This window comes from Euprymna scolopes, chromosome 34, assembly GCF_053919585.1.
Source record: "Euprymna scolopes isolate OS-2025 chromosome 34, ASM5391958v1, whole genome shotgun sequence".
NCBI lineage: Eukaryota > Metazoa > Mollusca > Cephalopoda > Sepiida > Sepiolidae > Euprymna > Euprymna scolopes.
In genome coordinates, this window is record NC_136515.1 from 22,899,843 (window position 1) to 22,920,383 (window position 20,541).

The 20,541-nt window shown below is 29.7% G+C and overlaps 1 protein-coding gene across 1 annotated transcript in view; it reads left to right on the top strand.

Annotated features, from left to right (window-relative positions):
- LOC145259131 (ATPase family gene 2 protein homolog A-like) overlaps positions 1–20,541 on the top strand; it is a 49,655-nt gene that overhangs the window by 16,068 nt on the left and 13,046 nt on the right. Inside the window, exons 6-11 of the mRNA XM_080116811.1 lie at positions 2,748–2,804; positions 4,670–4,793; positions 7,979–8,113; positions 9,666–9,783; positions 12,228–12,352; positions 18,155–18,364. Of these exons, the coding sequence (XP_079972937.1) occupies positions 2,748–2,804; positions 4,670–4,793; positions 7,979–8,113; positions 9,666–9,783; positions 12,228–12,352; positions 18,155–18,364 (769 nt within the window). The remainder of the gene's footprint in view (positions 1–2,747; positions 2,805–4,669; positions 4,794–7,978; positions 8,114–9,665; positions 9,784–12,227; positions 12,353–18,154; positions 18,365–20,541) is intronic.

The following is a 20,541-nucleotide window of genomic DNA, read 5'->3' on the forward strand; positions in this document are numbered from 1 at the left end:
CTGATGCTAAAAGTCGTACGATAGATGGTAAGTTATGTTTCTGAATTTTTTAGATGAGGATTGGTTATCTATATATTAATATGATGTGTTATTTTGTGTGTCATGTTTACATCCGGGTCGTTTAATTGTTATGTACTTCCATTTCTTGTTATAAATAATTTTACCAAGAATTCTTCATAAGTTTTGGTTTCAGTTTCGACTATAGCTGACTTATAGATTTCTGACCTATATAAATAATTTTTACAAGAATTCTTCATAAGTTTTGGTTTCGGTTTCGATTATGGCTGAAGGAACTCAAGTTATATATATATATATACATTTTTTTCATAAGTTTTTATTTCGGTTTCGATTCAAGCTAATGCACCCAAGTCATACGGATAAATTTTTTTATTTTTGAAATTGGAACTTTATAACATATAAAAATCGATAGAACATTAACTCTATAATAATATATACGAAATCTGCAAGAATTAAAATATCATATTTAAGCATACTTTAGGACCAGGCTTTGTCAGGTGTTCGTGCTAGCTTAGATAAATACTTTTGCAGTTTTAACAAAAAATGCTACAATAATATCAGAGCGTCTCCATTTACACTGAACATCTACAGAATGGCAACATCAATATATTACATATGAATGGAATGGAATTTTCACAGGTCCTGCTAGTTAGTATTATTTGGATTACTGTTCTCATCTTCAGTGTTATTTTTATAGCATTTTGCTTGATGTAATTTTCAACCTTCTTTGAATGTATCTTGTTAAACTCTGGAGTTTGACAGAAAGATTTCGAGAGTTTAACAATGAACACTTGAAGGTCAGAGAGTACATTGACCGAAATATTATAAAAATAAAATTCAAGATGAAAACAGTAGTCCGAAAAAGGTTGATATGCCGTAAATATGACTTTTTAAGTGAATAGTTTGGTACTAACGTATCATGTTGAGCGATAGACTTCTTGGAATTCCGAGTTACTAAAATAAACTTTGTGTATTTTATGTCATCTGTAAGGTTTATTTTCGTTTGTGTATTCATTGTCTGACCTATCTGCTGGTGAGAGAGAAAAGAGGTTGACTGTACATTTGTTCTCTTTTTTTCCCCAAAACTGTACCAACTGATACCACACTATTGACACTGCAATCAGTGTCAAAATCAAGCAACAACTTTAAATTTATTCATTATAACAATTTAAATCATTTTTAAAATAGTCTTTCTTTTCTAGGTAAAAATAATTGTCAACTAAATATTTTTTAAATACAGTAGAAACCCGGGATACAGTGGCCCTAGGATATGGTTTTTCTGATTATGATGTATAATACAATGTTTTTCTGGCCTCTTGTTACGGTATTTGTCCTTCCCTACGGTGTTATTTATAATGTTATTTGATTATATACATGTGTATTATATACCGTACTGTATTTTATTACTAATTTTTAATGCCGTATCCTGGGATTCTACTGTACATAAAACTAATGTTACTCTTGCAAATTATCTGTTAAAATTAAAGCAATTAGATGTGAATTAAAATTACATTAAAATAAAAATAAGTTTTTAAAATAACAGATGATAGAATTCAGGTTTGAAAGAATTCAGTTTAAAATTGAAGTCGGAAGGTAATTGTTAAGATGGAGTAAAAAGATTGATTTTTTTTTTAAATATCGTTTTAAGCAAAAACAATATTTCCATACTTAATCGTCATATTGAAAGCAGTAATATATCCAAAAATTATAAAAATTCATTGAGTAGAAAGTTATTTACAGTTAAAAGTAATTTTTACAGAAAATTTGGTAAAATTGCATTTTTCTTAGATGCTATAGAGGGTGATGAGTTCACACTCAAGGGACATAACTTAGAACCCAAAATTTAGATTACACCGTAATGACTTCTGACATTTGTAGCCTAGAGCGATAAACTTATTTTACTAAAAACGCAATAGTAGTTATTCTACTCAAATTTTCGTAATTTTTGGATATATTAATATTTTCAACATGACAAGTACGTAATATTGTTTTTGCTTAAAATGACATATTTAAAAAAATCGATTTGTTGACTTTATCTTAACAAGCACTAGTCAGAATTTTTTAACCTTAGCAACACTTGTTCTTGTCATTTATTTGCATATTTCATCTTTAATGATTGGATGATCATTTTTTTTAACAAGGGTGGAAGGTGATAACGTACATAGTAAAAAATATTTTTCAAGTAAAAATGATTGCTGTTCTTCATCTACTAGACTACCTAAAAGTAAAGATCTAGAGATCAGTATCGATCACATGAAAGAGAGGAGGACAAGATCCATAGTCCCCCTCATCCTTTCCATTAACTTCAACTTTTATCGATATATGTGCAGCACAAAGGTATGGTTATACAAATCATAGCTATTGTCGGATTAGTAAGCCCAAGAATTCTGGCTGCCTTGTTAGTGGCACCACAAATTCACTTTGGCTAGACAGGATATCAGAGAGGATAAATTCGACAGTTATGTCAAACTCTAGTATCTATAAGCTATTTCCCACCTGTCTTCTTCAATTGGTACTTCCAGATAAGGCTGTCTGAAAATACTGGCTTGCTGACCAAAATTGCACCAAACATTGAGGTTATTTTTTTTTTTATCCCTTTGCAAAACTCAATCGTGTTCTGCAAAATCAAAAATAAAAGCAACAATTTTCTTCTACAAAACTGTTGAATCATTAATTGACTTTTTTTTTTTACTAAAGTTTTAATTAACATTTATTTTTTTTCATTCTAGATATTATGGTGAGACAGAATCTCGTCTCAGGGATATTTTCAAAACTGCTCAAGAAAGGTATATATTTAAAAAATTTTTTTTAGTTTACAACAGAAATATTTGTACACTAAATATTTGACCTGTTAGAAATATGCAAAAGTTATCACCCATTGACTTAGAATAAGTGCTTTATGCCAAACTTCTAGAGTAAATGTGGTATTATGATGACTAATCCCCATTAATCCATAATTGAAGAATGGATAACATAATACTTAGTTTGATGCACCTTATCATAACAAAGGTCCATGCAAAATTTTAGCGAGATCACTTCAATAGTTTCTGAGAAAAAGTGGAATGAACAAAGAAATACAAGGATTGATCGAAGAGTAAAATCTCCTATTTTTTTAACTCAAAAAGTGAAGAGTTACAAAGATGGAAGTAATACCATTAAAATGAGCAACGTTTTGTGCTCCTGAATTTTTTTTCTACATAGTCACTACCATTTTCTATGCACTTTAACCAGGAATTTGATGACGGGGGTTGTTTTCTTAGCGTCTCACGCAGTCAGTATTAGGAGCAGAGAGATGAAGCTTTCAAATCATGAATGCATAAGTTCAGTCATCATAACAATGCAATTTACAATCCATTCAGACTGAATAAAGATAGGAGGCATTAATTTTTGGAATGCTTTCGTATAATATAGATGTTCAGCACCATATCTCCAAGCACGACTGTCCATGCGTAAACAAAGATCGAACCCTTCATGAGGTAACCCTGTGAATGTATATTGGCATAGTTTGAATCCAGTGGATCTACAAAAGTTTAATCTTTATAAAAAAAATCCCTGTTCTTGTCCATCCAGAATTCTCCATAATATTAAAAAACAAAAATAAAGAAAAATCTGTATTACAAAACAAAGATATCATATTCCAAAAGTTACGTAAATTATCAAGTAGGTTTATTTTTATATAAGAAAATTAAATTTTATAAGTATCTAAGAAGTGGTTATCTCACTATTTATAATAAATGTCAAGAAATAAAGGGAAATAATTCAACAATAATTTATACTTCTTAGATTTATGTTGTAATGCCTACGAATTCCTATTAATCACTTAAAAATGATTTTCCATAAAAATAAAACTATTTGATCAAAAATGAAAACTACATGATCAATTTACGTGATTTTTGGAATATGATATTTTCATTTCTTCACAGTGTACATTTTCTTTTTTGATTTTTAATATGGAGGAGTTCTGGACAAAAACAAAATTTTATTTACAAAACATTTTTAAATTTTGAAAATTTATAAAAGAATTAAAAAAATACATAATTTATTTACAAAATTTGTTTTTAAGCAAAATATTTAAACAAATAAAGCAGACAAATATTTAAAAAACATTAAAATAAAAATATGTTGTGCCAAGATTTTTTCACATAATTTGAGAAAAATAATTAAATTGTATTAAGAAAATATTTTTTTAATATTGAATTTAATTTTGCTAAATTGGCCCAAAATTTTCAGTTTTCCGAAAAAAAATTACCTCCCTTTTCTTATGATTCAAACTCTTCGGTTTCTTTTTGCAAAATTTATTTTCACTAATAATTTTTGAAAACTATTTTCATTAATAATTAATTTTCTACCTTATCGTTTTTAAGAATTTTTGGATATGTTCATTACTGTGACCTGACAATTCAGTAGATATGGTTAGTTTCACTTGAAATTTAATTTTTCAATTTTCGAATTTTGCTACAATAATGAAGACGAACAAGATTTTTTTCAATAAAAATCTTTATCATAAATGATAAAACCACAAGTACGAAATTAGTGTTAAGACAAAATATTTCCCTTCCGTTGTTGCTCATTTTGGGGTGCCTCAACGTGATTTGATCTTTTCTTGCTTAATAGTCATATTTGCTAATTGTTGTTTGCTGTTCTTTTTAAGATCTCCCAGTCTCATAATTATGGATGAAGTCGACACGCTCTGCCCTAAACGGCAGGGCAGTAACAGTGAATTGGAGAAACGTGTTGTTTCAACACTGCTGGCTCTCATGGATGGACTTAACAATGTAAGGCTTATTTCAGTGTTTGTCCAGAACTCCCCCTCTTCCTCCGCCCTCACATGAAATAAACAAACACATTTGTAAGAGGTTAATGTAGATTGCTTAAAACAGATGTTCTCAACCAGAGGTAAATTTAGGGTGCAAAAAATTATATAGTCGGAGGTAAATAATTGAAGAACCTGACAATTTAAAAATAAGCATTTCTTTTCAGATTGTGTCATGTTTAAGAAACAAATTAACTTTGTAATTTTCTATTTAGAAAAAACGTTTGATTTTCTTTATTTTTGTGATACAAATCTATAAAACTATTTTTTATACAAAACCTAAAGTTCTAAACAATAAAAAAGGTTCTTTTTGACCTTGTTTTTTTTTTTTTTTTTTTTTTGTCACTTTATGATGACAATGAATATTTTTTGTATGGGGGTAGGGGTAAATGGAGAAATACATAAAGTCAAGAGGTCAATGATGAAGAAAAAGTTGAGAATGGCTTGAAGCATTATTTGGTGTGTATAAAAAAGTTAATTTATAGTTTTTTTGTTTTTTTTTACATAGAAGTTACCACTTATCAAGGCCCGGAGGCCACTCAAGGATAAGGGTTAATGAGTGTACAGTAGTTAAAAGTAGTAATCGTTAGCAATGGAAATTTGGTAAATTGGATTACTTAACGGGATAGTTCAACAAGAATTTTGTTATGTTGGACTTGAAGCCAACCAAATTGTAGTCAGCTGGAAAGCAGGCAAACTGAAGAGAGTTCCACAAGTGTGCAGTTCTAAAAAAAGAAGCTTCCTTTATGGAATCTACGTTTAGGTTCAAACACAGATAATCTCCGCTTAGGTTTAGGCACAGTGGGGAAATTATTGAGCGGTTTATGTCGAATAGATTCCACTTTACCAGTATATAAAAAGATAGGAAAAAAAAATCAATATAAAAAGATTTGTCAGTGACCCGATCCCCCATTTTGGAACCAGTCAAGATTTGAAGAGCAAATTTCACGAATTTGGGCATTTTAAGCTGCTTGGCCATTTTTTAAACTTTTCTTTTTTCATTTTTCAGCAGAGTATCATCGTTTGGACAGCAATCCAGCAGATTATATAAAAAAATCAATATTAAAAGATTTATAAGTTGTGCTCAATTAGTAAATCGATCTCGATCGATAGAATGCAGAGGTGTAATGGATTCTATCAAACTGAATCAAATTAAGACGTACGATGATAGAACGAGCAGATTCACCTTTTATTGATGCATTTTGTTTTTGTACTTTCAACATTGTATCGTGTACATTAGTATGGCCTGATCAAAGTTCTGTATTATATGGTGTTTTAGGCATTTCCCTTCCTCAGATATGTGTTCGACTTTGTTTCAAACGTGCATACGGGGGAGGGGGCTATTGTAAACGTGAACAGTTTCATGGTAATTGAATTGGACTTGAGATTAATTTTATTTTGTTTTAAGCAAATTTGAGTTTTTTTCCAATATGTCCCCACTCCATATGTTTAGACTGACTTTCTTAAAATCTCGCAAAAATTTGAATTATGTAGAGTTATCTCCCTTATCCCTTTGGACTGTTTTGTTTGTGGTTTAACCATAGAATTTGATTTTCTTATTTAAAAAATAAAACTATTTGATATGTTTACACGAGTTTTGGTGTACAATATTTTTGTTTGTTCATAGCGGTGGGAGGGGGGAGGGTGTACAAGCACCCTGATTTCAATTTTGTATTGGATTTTGAATTGTAATGCTTAGAAGAAAAATCATGTTTATTGTTGAGATGATATTGAACGCTCACACATTTTCATGATCATTTGTACTAGTTGACTTTGCAGTTCCACTATCGTTCGGCAAAGTTCATCATTTGAAAAATATTTTAATTATAAACATTTCATTCAAAAACAAAAACATGTGAGAAAAACTTTTGCATTTATTCATATTTCTGCTATTATATATGTATGCCACCTTGTAGGTGTGTGAATTCCTTCCTTATACGTTCCGAAACGGCTGAGCTTATCTTTTGCAAATTTCACACACAGGTAATTTATGTCTGGCAGTGTTCCTAGATATGTTTTATACAGAAATTCATCTGATAAGTAGTGAAAATCAAAAAAATCCAATCCTAAAAATAGTTTTTTTTCTTATAGATAACAAATAATTTTTATAGGGGAATTTTTATATGTTAGACCGACAAGGGAAATGAGAAAATCTTAATGATTTCTTATTTACATCTGGAGATATACCTCAGTTGTAGCGCATTCAACTGCAGATTGAATGATCCCATGTTCAAGGCAGAGTCTACCTCACCATTTTATTTTATTTTATTCTTATTGATGAGTTCAATTTACAATAATAATACATATGCAATCTGCATAAATTAAAACATGTTTAATCATATTGCATGACTGGGCAACACTGGGTGTCCAGCTAGTAAATTGATAAACATTTACATATTGATAATTATATATATATATAATAATAATAATAATAATATATATAAACAAGAAAAAATGGCAATTTTCATGAACCGTGTTCATGCAATTAACATTGTTCAAAATGGTGTTTTTTCTAATTTTTTTAAGCTAAATATCTAATAAGTATGTGACAGCAAAGACATATTTGCAGACGTATTGTAATGGCTACCTTTTGAAAAGTAATAAATGACCAATTGAGAAAAATTGATCTTTTGAATTTAGAGAATTATTATATTAGACTATATATTAGTCAACGATTCCAATATTTTTCTGACTCTGATACAATTACTGATTCCAATCTAAACATTTAACTATAGAGTAGTTATTTTTTTCCGATTACTGTAAAAACACGTTAAATGTGCAGATATTTTATCCAGTTAGAAATACACTATAGATTTTAGTTTTACTGATAGTTTAAAAGCAATAAATATTTATTATTTTATTATTACCACTAGCAGTAGAAGACTTTGTATTTAAACAAAATCAAAATAAAAAGACAATTATAAGAATCGTTTTGAGCATCGAGAAATAGGCATAACTTTTTCTCATTTTGATATTCTGAAAATTTTCGATTTTTTTTTCCATTCCAATTAAGCATCCCAGCACTAATTATATATATATATATATATATATATATATATATTGCAATGACCAAAGAAAGAATCAGTCTATAATCATAAGCATGAGTTTGTGTGTGTAATATGTGTTTATAATAATTTAATTTTACAGGAAACGTTTGAGAAAATGACTTTGGTTTTGGCAGCAACCAATAAACCAGACATGGTTGATTCGGCACTACGACGACCTGGGCGATTTGACAGAGAAGTAGAAATTGGTATACCAACCGCTGAAGACAGATATGATGTAAGTTGTTTTCTTTGAACAAATTGTGAAAACTTATGATTTTATTTTGTTCAAATCTTTTATTCAAAAATGTCTTGAATTTCAAACCATATTTTCAAAATTTAACTAAAAAATTGCATTTTAAAGATTGAATCTCAAATTTTCTCAAGGGATTTATCTTACAAAGAATTTAATTAAAGTTATCAAACTGGAGCAATTTCTAAATAAAACAATAAAACATCCGAATTTTGAATCTTCTTTTTTATTTTATAATGGATTCACTAAAAACTAATTGGAAATATGGAGGCGTAAAAGGAATGAATTCTAATGTTATAAATGTGAAGTAGTGAATAGCTTTAATATAAAAAAAAAATCTACATAAAATTTGTTTCGTTTCAGATAATAAAAAAAAATGTCTCTAGATGATTTTTATGTATTCACTAAAAACTAAGATTTTTAATTTGAAATATAAAAGCCTACAATCTTTTCATAATGTTACTTCGTCCAAACATTTCAATTATACATGTTTTATTTTATTATTTAAAAAAAAACATTTCAATTATAAAAATATTTTATTTGATTATTTAAAAAACATTTCGACATTTATTTGGGATTAGGTCTTTATCTAAGGGAGATAACTAACATTTACTATATGTTATTTTGTTGCGGATAATTTAGAGCCGCTTTAGGACGCTGAAATGATCAGCAGAACAATGGAACAATTTTTTTTTTATTTGATACAAAGAAACTTCATTATTTTATAGAAATCTAATATATACTGACAAATTCATTTTGTCAGGACACTGAAAAGGAAGATTTTAAAATAAATTATAAAATTCATCTTTCAAACCACTAATTATGCAGAGTTGTTTTTCGATTAGCCAAAGAAAATTTTTTTTTTTTTTAAAAAAGCAAAAAACTTCATTTATGCTGAACGTGTTTTTCCGTATTTAATAAAGAAAATTAAGAATAAACAAAATTCCTAAATTTTATTTTTTTAATAAGAAAAATACTTAATTAAAATAAAATATTTTGTCATTAGAAAAAAATTACAATTTATTTACTTATTTTCTCTTTTTGCGAAAGAAACAAAAAAGTGTTGCATTTTCTTGGTCCCTGCTGTATATATTAAAGAAAATTAGAAATAATAAAAATTTTCGGATATAATTTTTTTAATATGAAAAATAATTAAAATGAAACATTTTGTAATTAGAAATAAAGGTAAATTTTTACTTGGTTTCCACCTGAACATTTTCCTTAAAAATGACAACTTGTGCAGGTTATTGAGTATGCTAAAAACGAATATCGCATTTAAATTTCCCGCAAATTAGTAGTTTTACAGATATTAAACAATGTAATTCCTTATGTTAAAAGTGGTGGCTATTATTGTACGTGCAAGTGTGCACATATTTTTGGCTTACATTTACAAAGATTTAGTATCACCTCAAACATGCTATGGTAGAAACAAAAACATTTTCAATGAAATTAAAACATTTTATTTAATGACACTCAAATTTTAAAATGTTTTAATTTCAATGAAATTAAAAGAAATCATTTTTAATTTTCTGTTTAGATACTTCAGAAAATGTTGCAGAAAATTCCAAATACAATTTTGCCTGAAGAATTGAAAGAAATTTCTGATGCTGCTCATGGGTTTGTTGGCGCTGATTTATTGGCTGTCTGTAAAGAAGGTAAGAATTGTAAATTTCTTAAATGTATCTGCGTTAAAAGCGTTGTCATCATCATCATCAAACTATAAACAATGTCTTTGTAAGTTATAATTTTTATCAGTCCAAAAAGAAATCATTGCAATAAACACGTTTGCCACTTTTCAGAGAAAGTTTACTTCAATTGGATGGAATTCTGACATCCAAGATTCCTAAATTTATTTTTTAAACCTATTTTGAAATGAAATTGTTTCCTTTATTCTTAACTAGCAGGGCCTGGGGCAAAAGTGTAACATATTTCTGTCAATTCTATCTCTCTCTCTCTCTCTCATATATATATATCTCAGCTTTGTGGGTATTTGTTTTGTAGTTGTTTTTTTTTACTTTTAGCTGGACATACACACACTTTGTATAATAGAAGATACACTATCATTATTTAGCATTGCTTTGTGTTACAATATGAAGGTGAGGTATTTTTGTTCTGCGGAAATGTTCCCTTGTGCAGAATCTTATGACTCTACAAGCCTAACAGTATCTCCCTACATTCTTGTAACATATTAATAAAAAAAAACAATAAATAGCAAAGAAATATATGTCAACCATATGACACATTGTCTTAGTTCAGATCAGCATTGTCATGAAATAACCAAGTGAAGCATATGGACGGCAAAATGAAAGAAAACAACAACTGATATAAAATAATTTTATTACACAATAACATTTAATCTCCCCATTACAAAATCATCATGCAGTCCTTAATAAGCAGAGAGTGTGGCGACCAAAAAGAATTTGTAAATAAAATAAAAGAAATATCTTTCTTTTTTTTTTTTTTTGTTCTTCTCTATAAGAAAGGATTATCCAGTTTAAAAAGAACATGAAGATTAATAACAAGAAGGTTATATGAATCATCTGAACTGTCCAATGGAGAGAGGGCTTGGAGAGGGGGGATATAAATTTTAAAATACTTAGTTGAATAATATGTGCGATATCTAAAGAGAAAGTTCATCCAAAGGAAATAATAATCCAATTTCAAAGGATTTTGAAAAGTCAGTAGGCACCATGTAGTCTGGATATAAATCCACATGTCTTGCCAGTGTCTTCTTCAGCGATATCAGCATTGTCTCTCTCTTTTGTCGACAAGTAACTCCATGGCAGATCGGGAGATCAGTAACCCCACTTCACATCTCTTTATTAAACTTGTTTACTTTTCCAGCAAATATTTCCGCAAACTCTTCTTCAATAAGTAGTTATCCATGGAATATCAGGAGATTGCTTCCTTTATCTTGTACAAGATAATCCTTCTTTTTGCATCCTTAACACAACATGGTGACACCTCTTTTGATATTCTTGTGTCATACATTATCAGTTCTTTGCACCACTGTGCAAGGTGGTCAAGTCTGCATTTAATTCACCTGACTTTGTCTATTCCAGTCCTATGGATTGGTTTGGACACATGGTACATGAGCAGTTTTTATCATAGTTTGATCACAGCACAATGGCGTGGGGGATGCCAGCCTCTTTGCATCTTCACTGTAGGCTGTGAATTATTCCTATATTCTTTTAACCACGTACTTGGTTTTTGTGCTAAAATATTCCTTGAATTACTTTCTTTTTCTCTCTCATTACCTTCAGGAGGAAAAAGGGTGTAAAAAAAAAGAGAGGGGAAGGAATGGAGTCATATCGGGTTAGGAGGCGTTGTGGGGTTGATCCTGTCTGGACTGTTTCAGGTTTAGGTTTTTAAAACCGTGGACGTTCTGAAGAAGGCTTGTCCAGTGATCAAAAAAGAAATAAGTAAAAACAAAATGAGAAAAGGGTTCTCCTACTCCCTCGCATTATAGCTTAGTTGTCATCCTGCGTCACATTTGTAACATGGATAAAAAAGAGAGTGCAACATTTTTTAAAGCCTCTCTCCAAAAATGGTTTTCGGTTTAGTCTAGCGATCTGAGGGAAGAAACCTCAGAGTAGAAGGTTTTCAGGAATCTAGGGTCCTTAACAATAAAGGGGTGGGATTTTGCTAGTTGTTAGATTAGTCGGCAGTGTGTACATCAAGGAGGCGCAAGTGCTATGAGTTCTTCAGAGTACATTCCATTAAAGTACTTGCAAAACAGGTACAGGAATGCAACACTGTGTTGATGGGACAGATGTTCGAGGTTGACCGATAGTGCAGAATCTATTAGGTTTAAGATTTTTTTGGACCCTATCTAAGAGTGAGAGACTAGGAGCAGATGCACCAGCCAAGATGTTGTAACAATATCCATGTGCAAATAGTTGCTTTATAGAGATACAGGATATTCTGTGGGGTGAGTAATTTCTAGCACGATAAAGAGAGTTCACCTTCTCTGCAGCAGCTTTGTCAGTGTCCTCAGTTGTGCCATTGATTTACTTTTGGACATTCTTCTTGCCCAAAAAATTTCCTGCATGTGTTTTTACTTATTGTTTTCCTTTCTGAAAATTCTATTTTTCTGCAGCAAATCTGCAAGCAATTAAAACCAAAGACAAATCGCAAATTACATTATCTGCAAGCCATTTAACTTACGGCCTAAATATGGTTCAACCGAGTGCAATGCGACAAGTTCAGCTTGAAGTACCTAAGGTAAGAAATCGTATTTACATCTGATTTGTACGTTTCTTAGATGCAAAATGTTTGAAAAAAAGTGACAGTAATAAATATGTGGTGCCTTCAGTAAGTTTGCAGACTTTTTTTGCATGGGAAGTAATGTCTTGCAGCTGCAATGCACTTGTTGGAAGGCCCCATGGAAGTCCTCTTTCGTGAGCGTGTCAATGACCCTTGTCACAGCCTCTAAGGTTTTCCTTAAGCTTAGGGAATAACCAAAAGTTACAAAGGAGCAAGGTCTGGACTATAGGGAGAGTGAGGAACTGTCTTGATGTCCATCTTGGTCAAATAGTCTGTGACAAGGATGGAGTTCTCTGAGCAACTTCACATAAATCTTCTGCATCTTCAGTTCCTTAGGAATAATTGTGTGTACAGTTCCCAAACTGACATCAAACTGTGCATTTATTGTCTCTATAGACACACCACAGTCCTTATCCATGAAATTCTTTATTTGACCAATCAACTCCGGTATTCTGATTTCCTTACTCCTCCCACATCTCTCATCCCTCATAGACTCCCTGCCTTCCTTGAATCTCTTATACCACTCAAAACCTGATACTTGATTCATGCAAGATGGTCCAAAAATAATCTGAAGCATTTTTTTTTACATTTCTGCAGCATTTTTTTTTCAAGTTTAAAACAGAATTTTATTGCATAGTGTTCTTCTAAAGTTCACACAGGAAACTCTAGTCCTTTTCAAAATACTCTCACGTATAGATTGCATTTTTGAAATTCACCAGCTGTGACCATCAGGCTTTAGTTGGATGTATTCCAATTCCTGCTGTAGCTGTCCATTTGAATAGGAATCATAAAAATTGGTCAGTTATCTCATAACGTATAGCAAAAACATACTGAATTTTCAGAAGTCTACGAGAATTTTAATGTACAAAAAAGTCTGGAAACTTATTGAAGGAACCGTGTACAATGACTAGAAAGGCAATAGATATAAATTGTGAAGAAAAGAACCCTTTATTTAATCTACAGGGATTTTGTTCAAAATTCCAAATAATATAAATTATCAATTTTCATCTCCAAAATTCAGAAACATAAAAAAATGTAATTTAATGAACACATTTTTAAAATTATTTTATTTTAGATTTTTTTAAAAAGATTTTTTTTCTAATTTTTTTTTTTTTTTTACATGGTCATCACCACTTATCAAGGCCAAAAGGCCACTCGAGGATAAGGGTTAAAGTGTGTACAGTAGAAGTTGAACAATATAGTAATCATTAGTAATGGAAATTCGTTAAATTTGTTAACAAGTGGAATGGCTCATTAAGAACTTGTTTACGTTAGACTTGAAGACAACCATATTGTAGACAGCTGGAAAGCAGGAAAATGGTAGACAGTTTCACAGGCATGCAGTTCTAAGAAAGAAGTTTTGTTCATGGAATCTACGTTTAGGTTTAGGCACAAATAAAGAGTGGGGAGAATTATTGATAGTGTTTTCAGCTAGAGGAGTGTTTCTTGTGAAAGTTTGGCGAGGGGGGACCATAGACTGAAGCTGTTGAACACTTTCCATGAAAATAATGATACAGCAGAGACAAACTTGTAACATCTCTTCTGTGAGACAGAGGTTGCAGGAAGAGAAAAGGACATCTCCTACGAGGCTACGAAGTCTATTTTGAACTCTATCAAGGCAGGACAAGTCCTTTCTAGCAGCTCCTGCCCAGATGTGGCAACAGTATTCCATCCTTGGACGTACCTGGCTCTTATATAGATAGAGAATAGCATCAGCAGTGAGATATTTACCGGATCGATAGAAAGATCCCACCATTTTTCCAGCGGCCTTGGCAACAGATTTGATGTACGTGTTCCATTTAAGATCAGGAGTAAAGGTCAAGCCCAGAAGCTTGTCAAAACTTGAGGCCTCCTGAAGACGAGAGCCATTCATTTCAATTGATGCCAAATGTGGATTAGAATGTTGATGATGTAAAGAGAGAAGCTTGGTTTTAGATGCATTAAAAGTAACCAGCCACTCCTTTCCCCATTGTACCACGTGCTCAAGATCAGAGGAGAGAGAATCGGAGAGAACTTGGTCGTTTACTGTCTTAGATGTGTTACCATAGATGGTAATGTCATCAGCATAAATGTCTACAAATGATGTAAGGATGTGATGTGGAGGATCATTAATGTAGATCAGGAAGAGAGTTGGGCCCAGGATGGACCCCTGAGGGACTCCAGCATTAATACTGTGAGCATCGATCATCATATTGCAAATGATATTCTTTTTTAGTTTGTTATATATGTATTGATTTCATAAAAATTTTAAAGCAGAAAATTATAGCTTTTGTTTTTGCAGAAAATGATTGAGTTTTTCAAAGAGAAAGGAAAAAACAATAACCTCAATGTTTGATGCATTTTTGGTTAGGAAGCTAGTATCTTCAGACAGCCTGATCTGGTAGCAGCATATGCTTTAACAAGTATTACCACTCTTGAACCAAGTGAACCTGAGAGCAATGATAACTAAAGGGCAACTCAACATTCCACACATAGGCTCTGACAATTACGTGTCTTTTCTAAGATCATATACAGGACTCATATTTTATTTTTAATATTTTTTAAGTTATTTTTTTATAATTTCAGCATAAATTATCATATTTACATAATAATTTCATAAAAAATTTCATAAAAATATAGTTTTGTTACTAAAAAAATTTTTTCCAATTGAAATTTATGTAAAATTCAAAGTTCAAATATCATCAAAATCAACAACTGCGTTCTTTTTTTAAGTTAAAATTTTCAGTAAACTTCACATAATCCCCGTTTTAATCCCAAATATTTTCAATATTTTTTATAGAAATTGAAACCAAGCAATATTACAATTTTAACATGAATAAAATCATTTAACATTTTAATTTTGATTTTTACTAGCGTGAGGCACCTGGTCTTTCCTGATCATAAAATATGCTTAAATATATTTGAATTGATGCAGATTTCATATTAATTATTATAAAGCCAATCCTCTATTAAATATTATATTGTATCTATTATATAGTAATGATTTCTAAAAATATATAGTAATGATTTCTAAAAATATATAGTAATGATTTCTAAAAATATATAGTAATGATTTCTAAAAATATATAGTAATGATTTCTAAAAATATATAGTAATGATTTCTAAAAATATATAGTAATGATTTCTAAAAATATATAGTAATGATTTCTAAAAATATATAGTAATGATTTCAAAAAATATATAGTAATGATTTCAAAAAATATATAGTAATGATTTCAAAAAATATATATAGTAATGGTTTCAAAAAATATATATAGTAATGGTTTCAAAATATATATAATAATGATTTCAAAATATATATATATAATAATGATTTCAAAATATATATATAGTAATGATTTAAAAAAATATATAGTAATGATTTAAAAAAATATATAGTAATGATTTAAAAAAATATATAGTAATGATTTAAAAAAATATATAGTAATGATTTAAAAAAATATATAGTAATGATTTAAAAAGATATATAGTAATGATTTAAAAAGATATATAGTAAGGATTTCAAAATATATATAGTAAGGATTTCAAAAAATATATAGTAAGGATTTCAAAAAATATATAGTAATGATTTCAAAAAATATATAGTAATGATTTCAAAAAATATATAGTAATGATTTCAAAAAATATATAGTAATGATTTCAAAATATATATAGTAATGATTTCAAAATATATATAGTAATGATTTAAAAATATGTATATAGTAATGATTTAAAAATATGTATATAGTAATGATTTAAAAAATATATATATATATATATAGAAATGATTTAAAAAAATAAATAGTAATGATTTAAAAAAATATATAGTAATGATTTCAAAAAATATATATAGTAATGATTTCAAAAAATATATATAGTAATGATTTCAAAAAATATATATAGTAATGATTTCAAAAAATATATATAGTAATGATTTCAAAAAATATATATAGTAATGATTTCAAAAAATATATATAGTAATGATTTCAAAAAATATATATAGTAATGATTTCAAAAAATATATATAGTAATGATTTCAAAAAAAATATATAGTAATGATTTCAAAAAATATATATAGTAATGATTTAAAAAAAATATATATAGTAATGATTTAAAAAAATATATATATAGTAATGATTTAAAAAATATATATATAGTAATGATTTAAAAAATATATATATAGTAATGATTTAAAAAAATATATAGTAATGATTTCAAAAAAATATGGTTGCTTGGCAATATGAAATGACATCTTCCGGGGCCTGCAACTATTGATCAAAGGTGGAGATATTCATCTTGTATAAAGTTGTAAGGCACAGCCGCTTGAGGATGTTTTGTTTACTTAATTTATTCATTTCTTTTTCTTCCAATATTTTCCCCAAAGATCGTTTGATCCTTTGCCATGCATTGATTGGCTGATTGGTGTCTTAAGTCAGATTACAGTCAAACCTGAGCGTATGACATCATGTTCCAAGCAAAGCCAAGCGGACAGTTCAAATTCTGAACAAGTACTGTTTCAGCATATAAAAATAAAATAAAGTAATGATTTTATTCATTTTAAAATTGCATCATTTTTGGTTTCAATTTCTTTTCTAAATATTCATACATGTATGATACTTCATAAGATAAACATTTCTTTATAAACATTTCTTTATAAACATTTCTTTAAAAACATTTCTTTATAAACATTTCTTTATAAACGTTTCTTTATAAACGTTTCTTTACAAACGTTTCTTTACAAACGTTTCTTTACAAACGTTTCTTTATAAACGTTTCTTTATAAACATTTCTTCATAAACATTTCTTCATAAACATTTCTTCATAAACATTTCTTCATAAACATTTCTTCATAAACATTTCTTTATAAATATATTCTTTATATAATAATCACAGCCAAAAGAAACTAGGAACTCATGATTTCTGAAAAATTTATAACAGTTTAGTAAATAATGGTCAATTTACAACCCTCTCTATCCAACAACCATGAGATTGTTTGCACAGCAATGAAAAAGGCTAACCTCTAACCTGGCAGCATGCTTCCAACTCCACTTTAGATCCAACAGCAAGTAATCTCTGACGATCGCCTGTATGATTCCTAATGAGTAAAGAAAAAAATAAAATATTTTTCTTTTTAAAATTTCATCATCGTTTAATTTCAATTTCTTTTAAAAATATTCATACGCATGCGTGATGCTTCCTAAGCTGTGAACATTTCTTTAAAATGTTTTCAATTTTTTTTTTTTAAATCTCACTTGGAAATAATTGCATTGTTGCAGAGTCATTAAAAATGCCATGTCAAGGGTCATTTAAAACACGATCATGAGTTGTTGAAGGATAGATTATACCCTTAGGTGTAAAAATAATTTTCATGACAATTTTTTTCAAATGAATTCAGTGGCTATTACAATATGTCAAAGGGTGTGTGACACCAACATATTTAAGGTAAAGAAATGACATAGCTAACAAGAAATTGATAGGATATGTGCCAGAGAAATAGAAAGCTACAGACGTTGTCTTAGGTTTGCCTAAGACATCAAAAGAAGTTATGATCTTTTGAAGTTGAACGTCAAAAAACAACATTATTTTTGCGCCAACCTAATATAATGTACAAGCACTATAATGGTAACTAAGGTGTTACTCTAACCCTAATCCCAAAATTTCAAGTTTGAGTTGTCAATACTGGATGCACTTTGAGGCCCAACTCAAGAAGTGTATAAAATTATGCTAGTTAGGAAGAAAAGCTGATGAATACGATTTTGTAAGCGTGTTTTATGTTTTCAGGTCCACTGGTGTGATATCGGAGGTCAAGTGGAAGTAAAACAAAAGCTGAAACAAGCAATAGAATGGCCGTTAAAACACCCGGAGGTTTTTATCCGAATGGGTGTCCAACCTCCGAAAGGGATTTTACTTTATGGACCTCCTGGATGTTCAAAGACGATGATTGCTAAGGCGTTGGCAACTGAAAGTGGACTCAACTTCATTGCAATTAAGGTGAGTTTTATGGCTTCAATTTTTTTTTTGAAGCATAGTGGAATTACACATTGAGACAGGATGACCATTTGCTAACAAAGTAGCTTTGTGGTAAACGATGAAAAAAGAAAAACAGGTTTTGATTTCAAGTTGTTCATCGTTCGTCTAGGATACTATTGACATGCCCCCCCCCCTTGAGTTTTAGGGAATAACTAAAAATAGGAAACAAGTTTTATGGAGAGAAAGTTGTTCACCAAGGTACACAAAAGAAAGCTGACATGGAATTGTCAAAGTGTGGCGATCAAAACACTGGACATAAACGTAGATATATTTAGTTTACGAGCAGTTTTAGGTGTATTTATATTTTAAATGTATTCAATGTGTTGTATTTTAAATGTATTAAATGTATTATATTTTAAATGTATTCAATGTGTTGTATTTTAAATGTATTCAATGTGTTATATTTTAAATGTATTCAATGTGTTGTATGCATTATATATTTAGTTTTAGGTGTATTTATATTTTAAATGTATTCAATGTGTTGTATTTTAAATGTATTCAATGTGTTGTATTTTAAATGTATTCAATGTGTTATATTTTAAATGTATTCAATGTATTTATATTTTAAATGTATTCAATGTGTTATATTTTAAATGTATTCAATGTGTTGTATTTTAAATGTATTCAATGTGTTATATTTTAAATGTATTCAATGTGTTGTATTTTAAATGTATTCAATGTGTTGTATTTTAAATGTATTCAATGTATTGTAAATGTTTTAGATGCATTATATATTTAGTTTTAGGTGTGGCCATGAATTTTGTAAAAGTTTTTACAACCATTATGGACAGTTTATGGACAGTTTTGGGTTTGTGACGGTTGAAGACAGTTGCAAGTTGGGTACAGTCGAACACAGGCTGTGGCTTGGACCAGATAGAGAGAGGTGACATCAACTAACGAACACAGCCTTGGCAGAACGTAGATGTGGACGTTAGCATGTAGAGGGTTGATGGTGTCATACGCACACAACTGATATTTCCAGAATGTGTATTTTTTTTTATATACTCGTGAACCTGCCAAGATGAAAGATGACGACACGGCAAGAAGAGAAGATGATAGAAACATCATTGGAGTTAGTGATGTTATCAAGTGGGGGAATGTGTGGTTTTACATATCTGCCTTTTTAAAATTTTCAGTCTAAATCTAATATATAAAGTAGTATTGGTACGATTAATTGAAATCAGGAAGCAGAAAATCAGAACTTTTTGGAAAATCTCATGGAATCAAAAAAATTTGTGCCTAGTATGTGATGCTAAAAATTATTGAACTTTTTTCTTTGTTTGGGTTATAATCAGGTATGTTTAGAAATTTGGCCTAAAACCGTCAAGTGGTTCTAAAATGGATGATTGATTTACAAAAACGTTGCATTAGAAACTGAGCACCCGTACAAATATTTAAATATTGACTTTTTTTTCATTCTTTTGGATAGTCTGGTCGACTAGTGTCTATTTGACAAAAATCTGCAGAAAAAAATTGGAAAGATAAAAATAAAAAAAATAGAGTGGGGGGCGATTCTTCAGATCTGCCAAAAAAAAAAAAATAAACTCCATAACTAAATATTTAGAGGTTATAAAAGAATTAGTGTTGGGGGTAAAATATTGGAGTTGGAGTAAAATATTGGAATTGTCCCATCAGTGATGAAAATAAAAGCAGCCATTTTCTTAATTCACTTTCTTAGGAAATAATTTATTATAATTTAACTCTTTTAAAAATATTGTACTTACCCATTCTAAAATAGCAACTTGTATTCAACTAATTGTTTACTGTAATTCATTTTTAAAGAGTGTTGTTTCAGTATTAAATAGACCCCAAACCAAAACAGAAACCTATCATCAAATATATTTGGTAAATACACTGAGTTTGGGGTGATCAATGATGGCCACAAACATTTCTCAAAAATGTGACATCATACGATGCATCACATTGCAAATTCTTTCGTTTAATCCAGTTGAGATTCAGCCCATGTTTTTCAATTGTAGGTGTGTCCCTTTTCGTTCTGAGATTCTAATGGATGGCTCTGTTCTTGAAAAATTGACTCGGAAACTTCTTGGTCTTTTGTTCTCATCAAATCTTTTCTACATTTGATCCTTTGCTCTTTCTGATTCTTGTAAAGTCGGTTCTTTTTATCGCTCTAAACA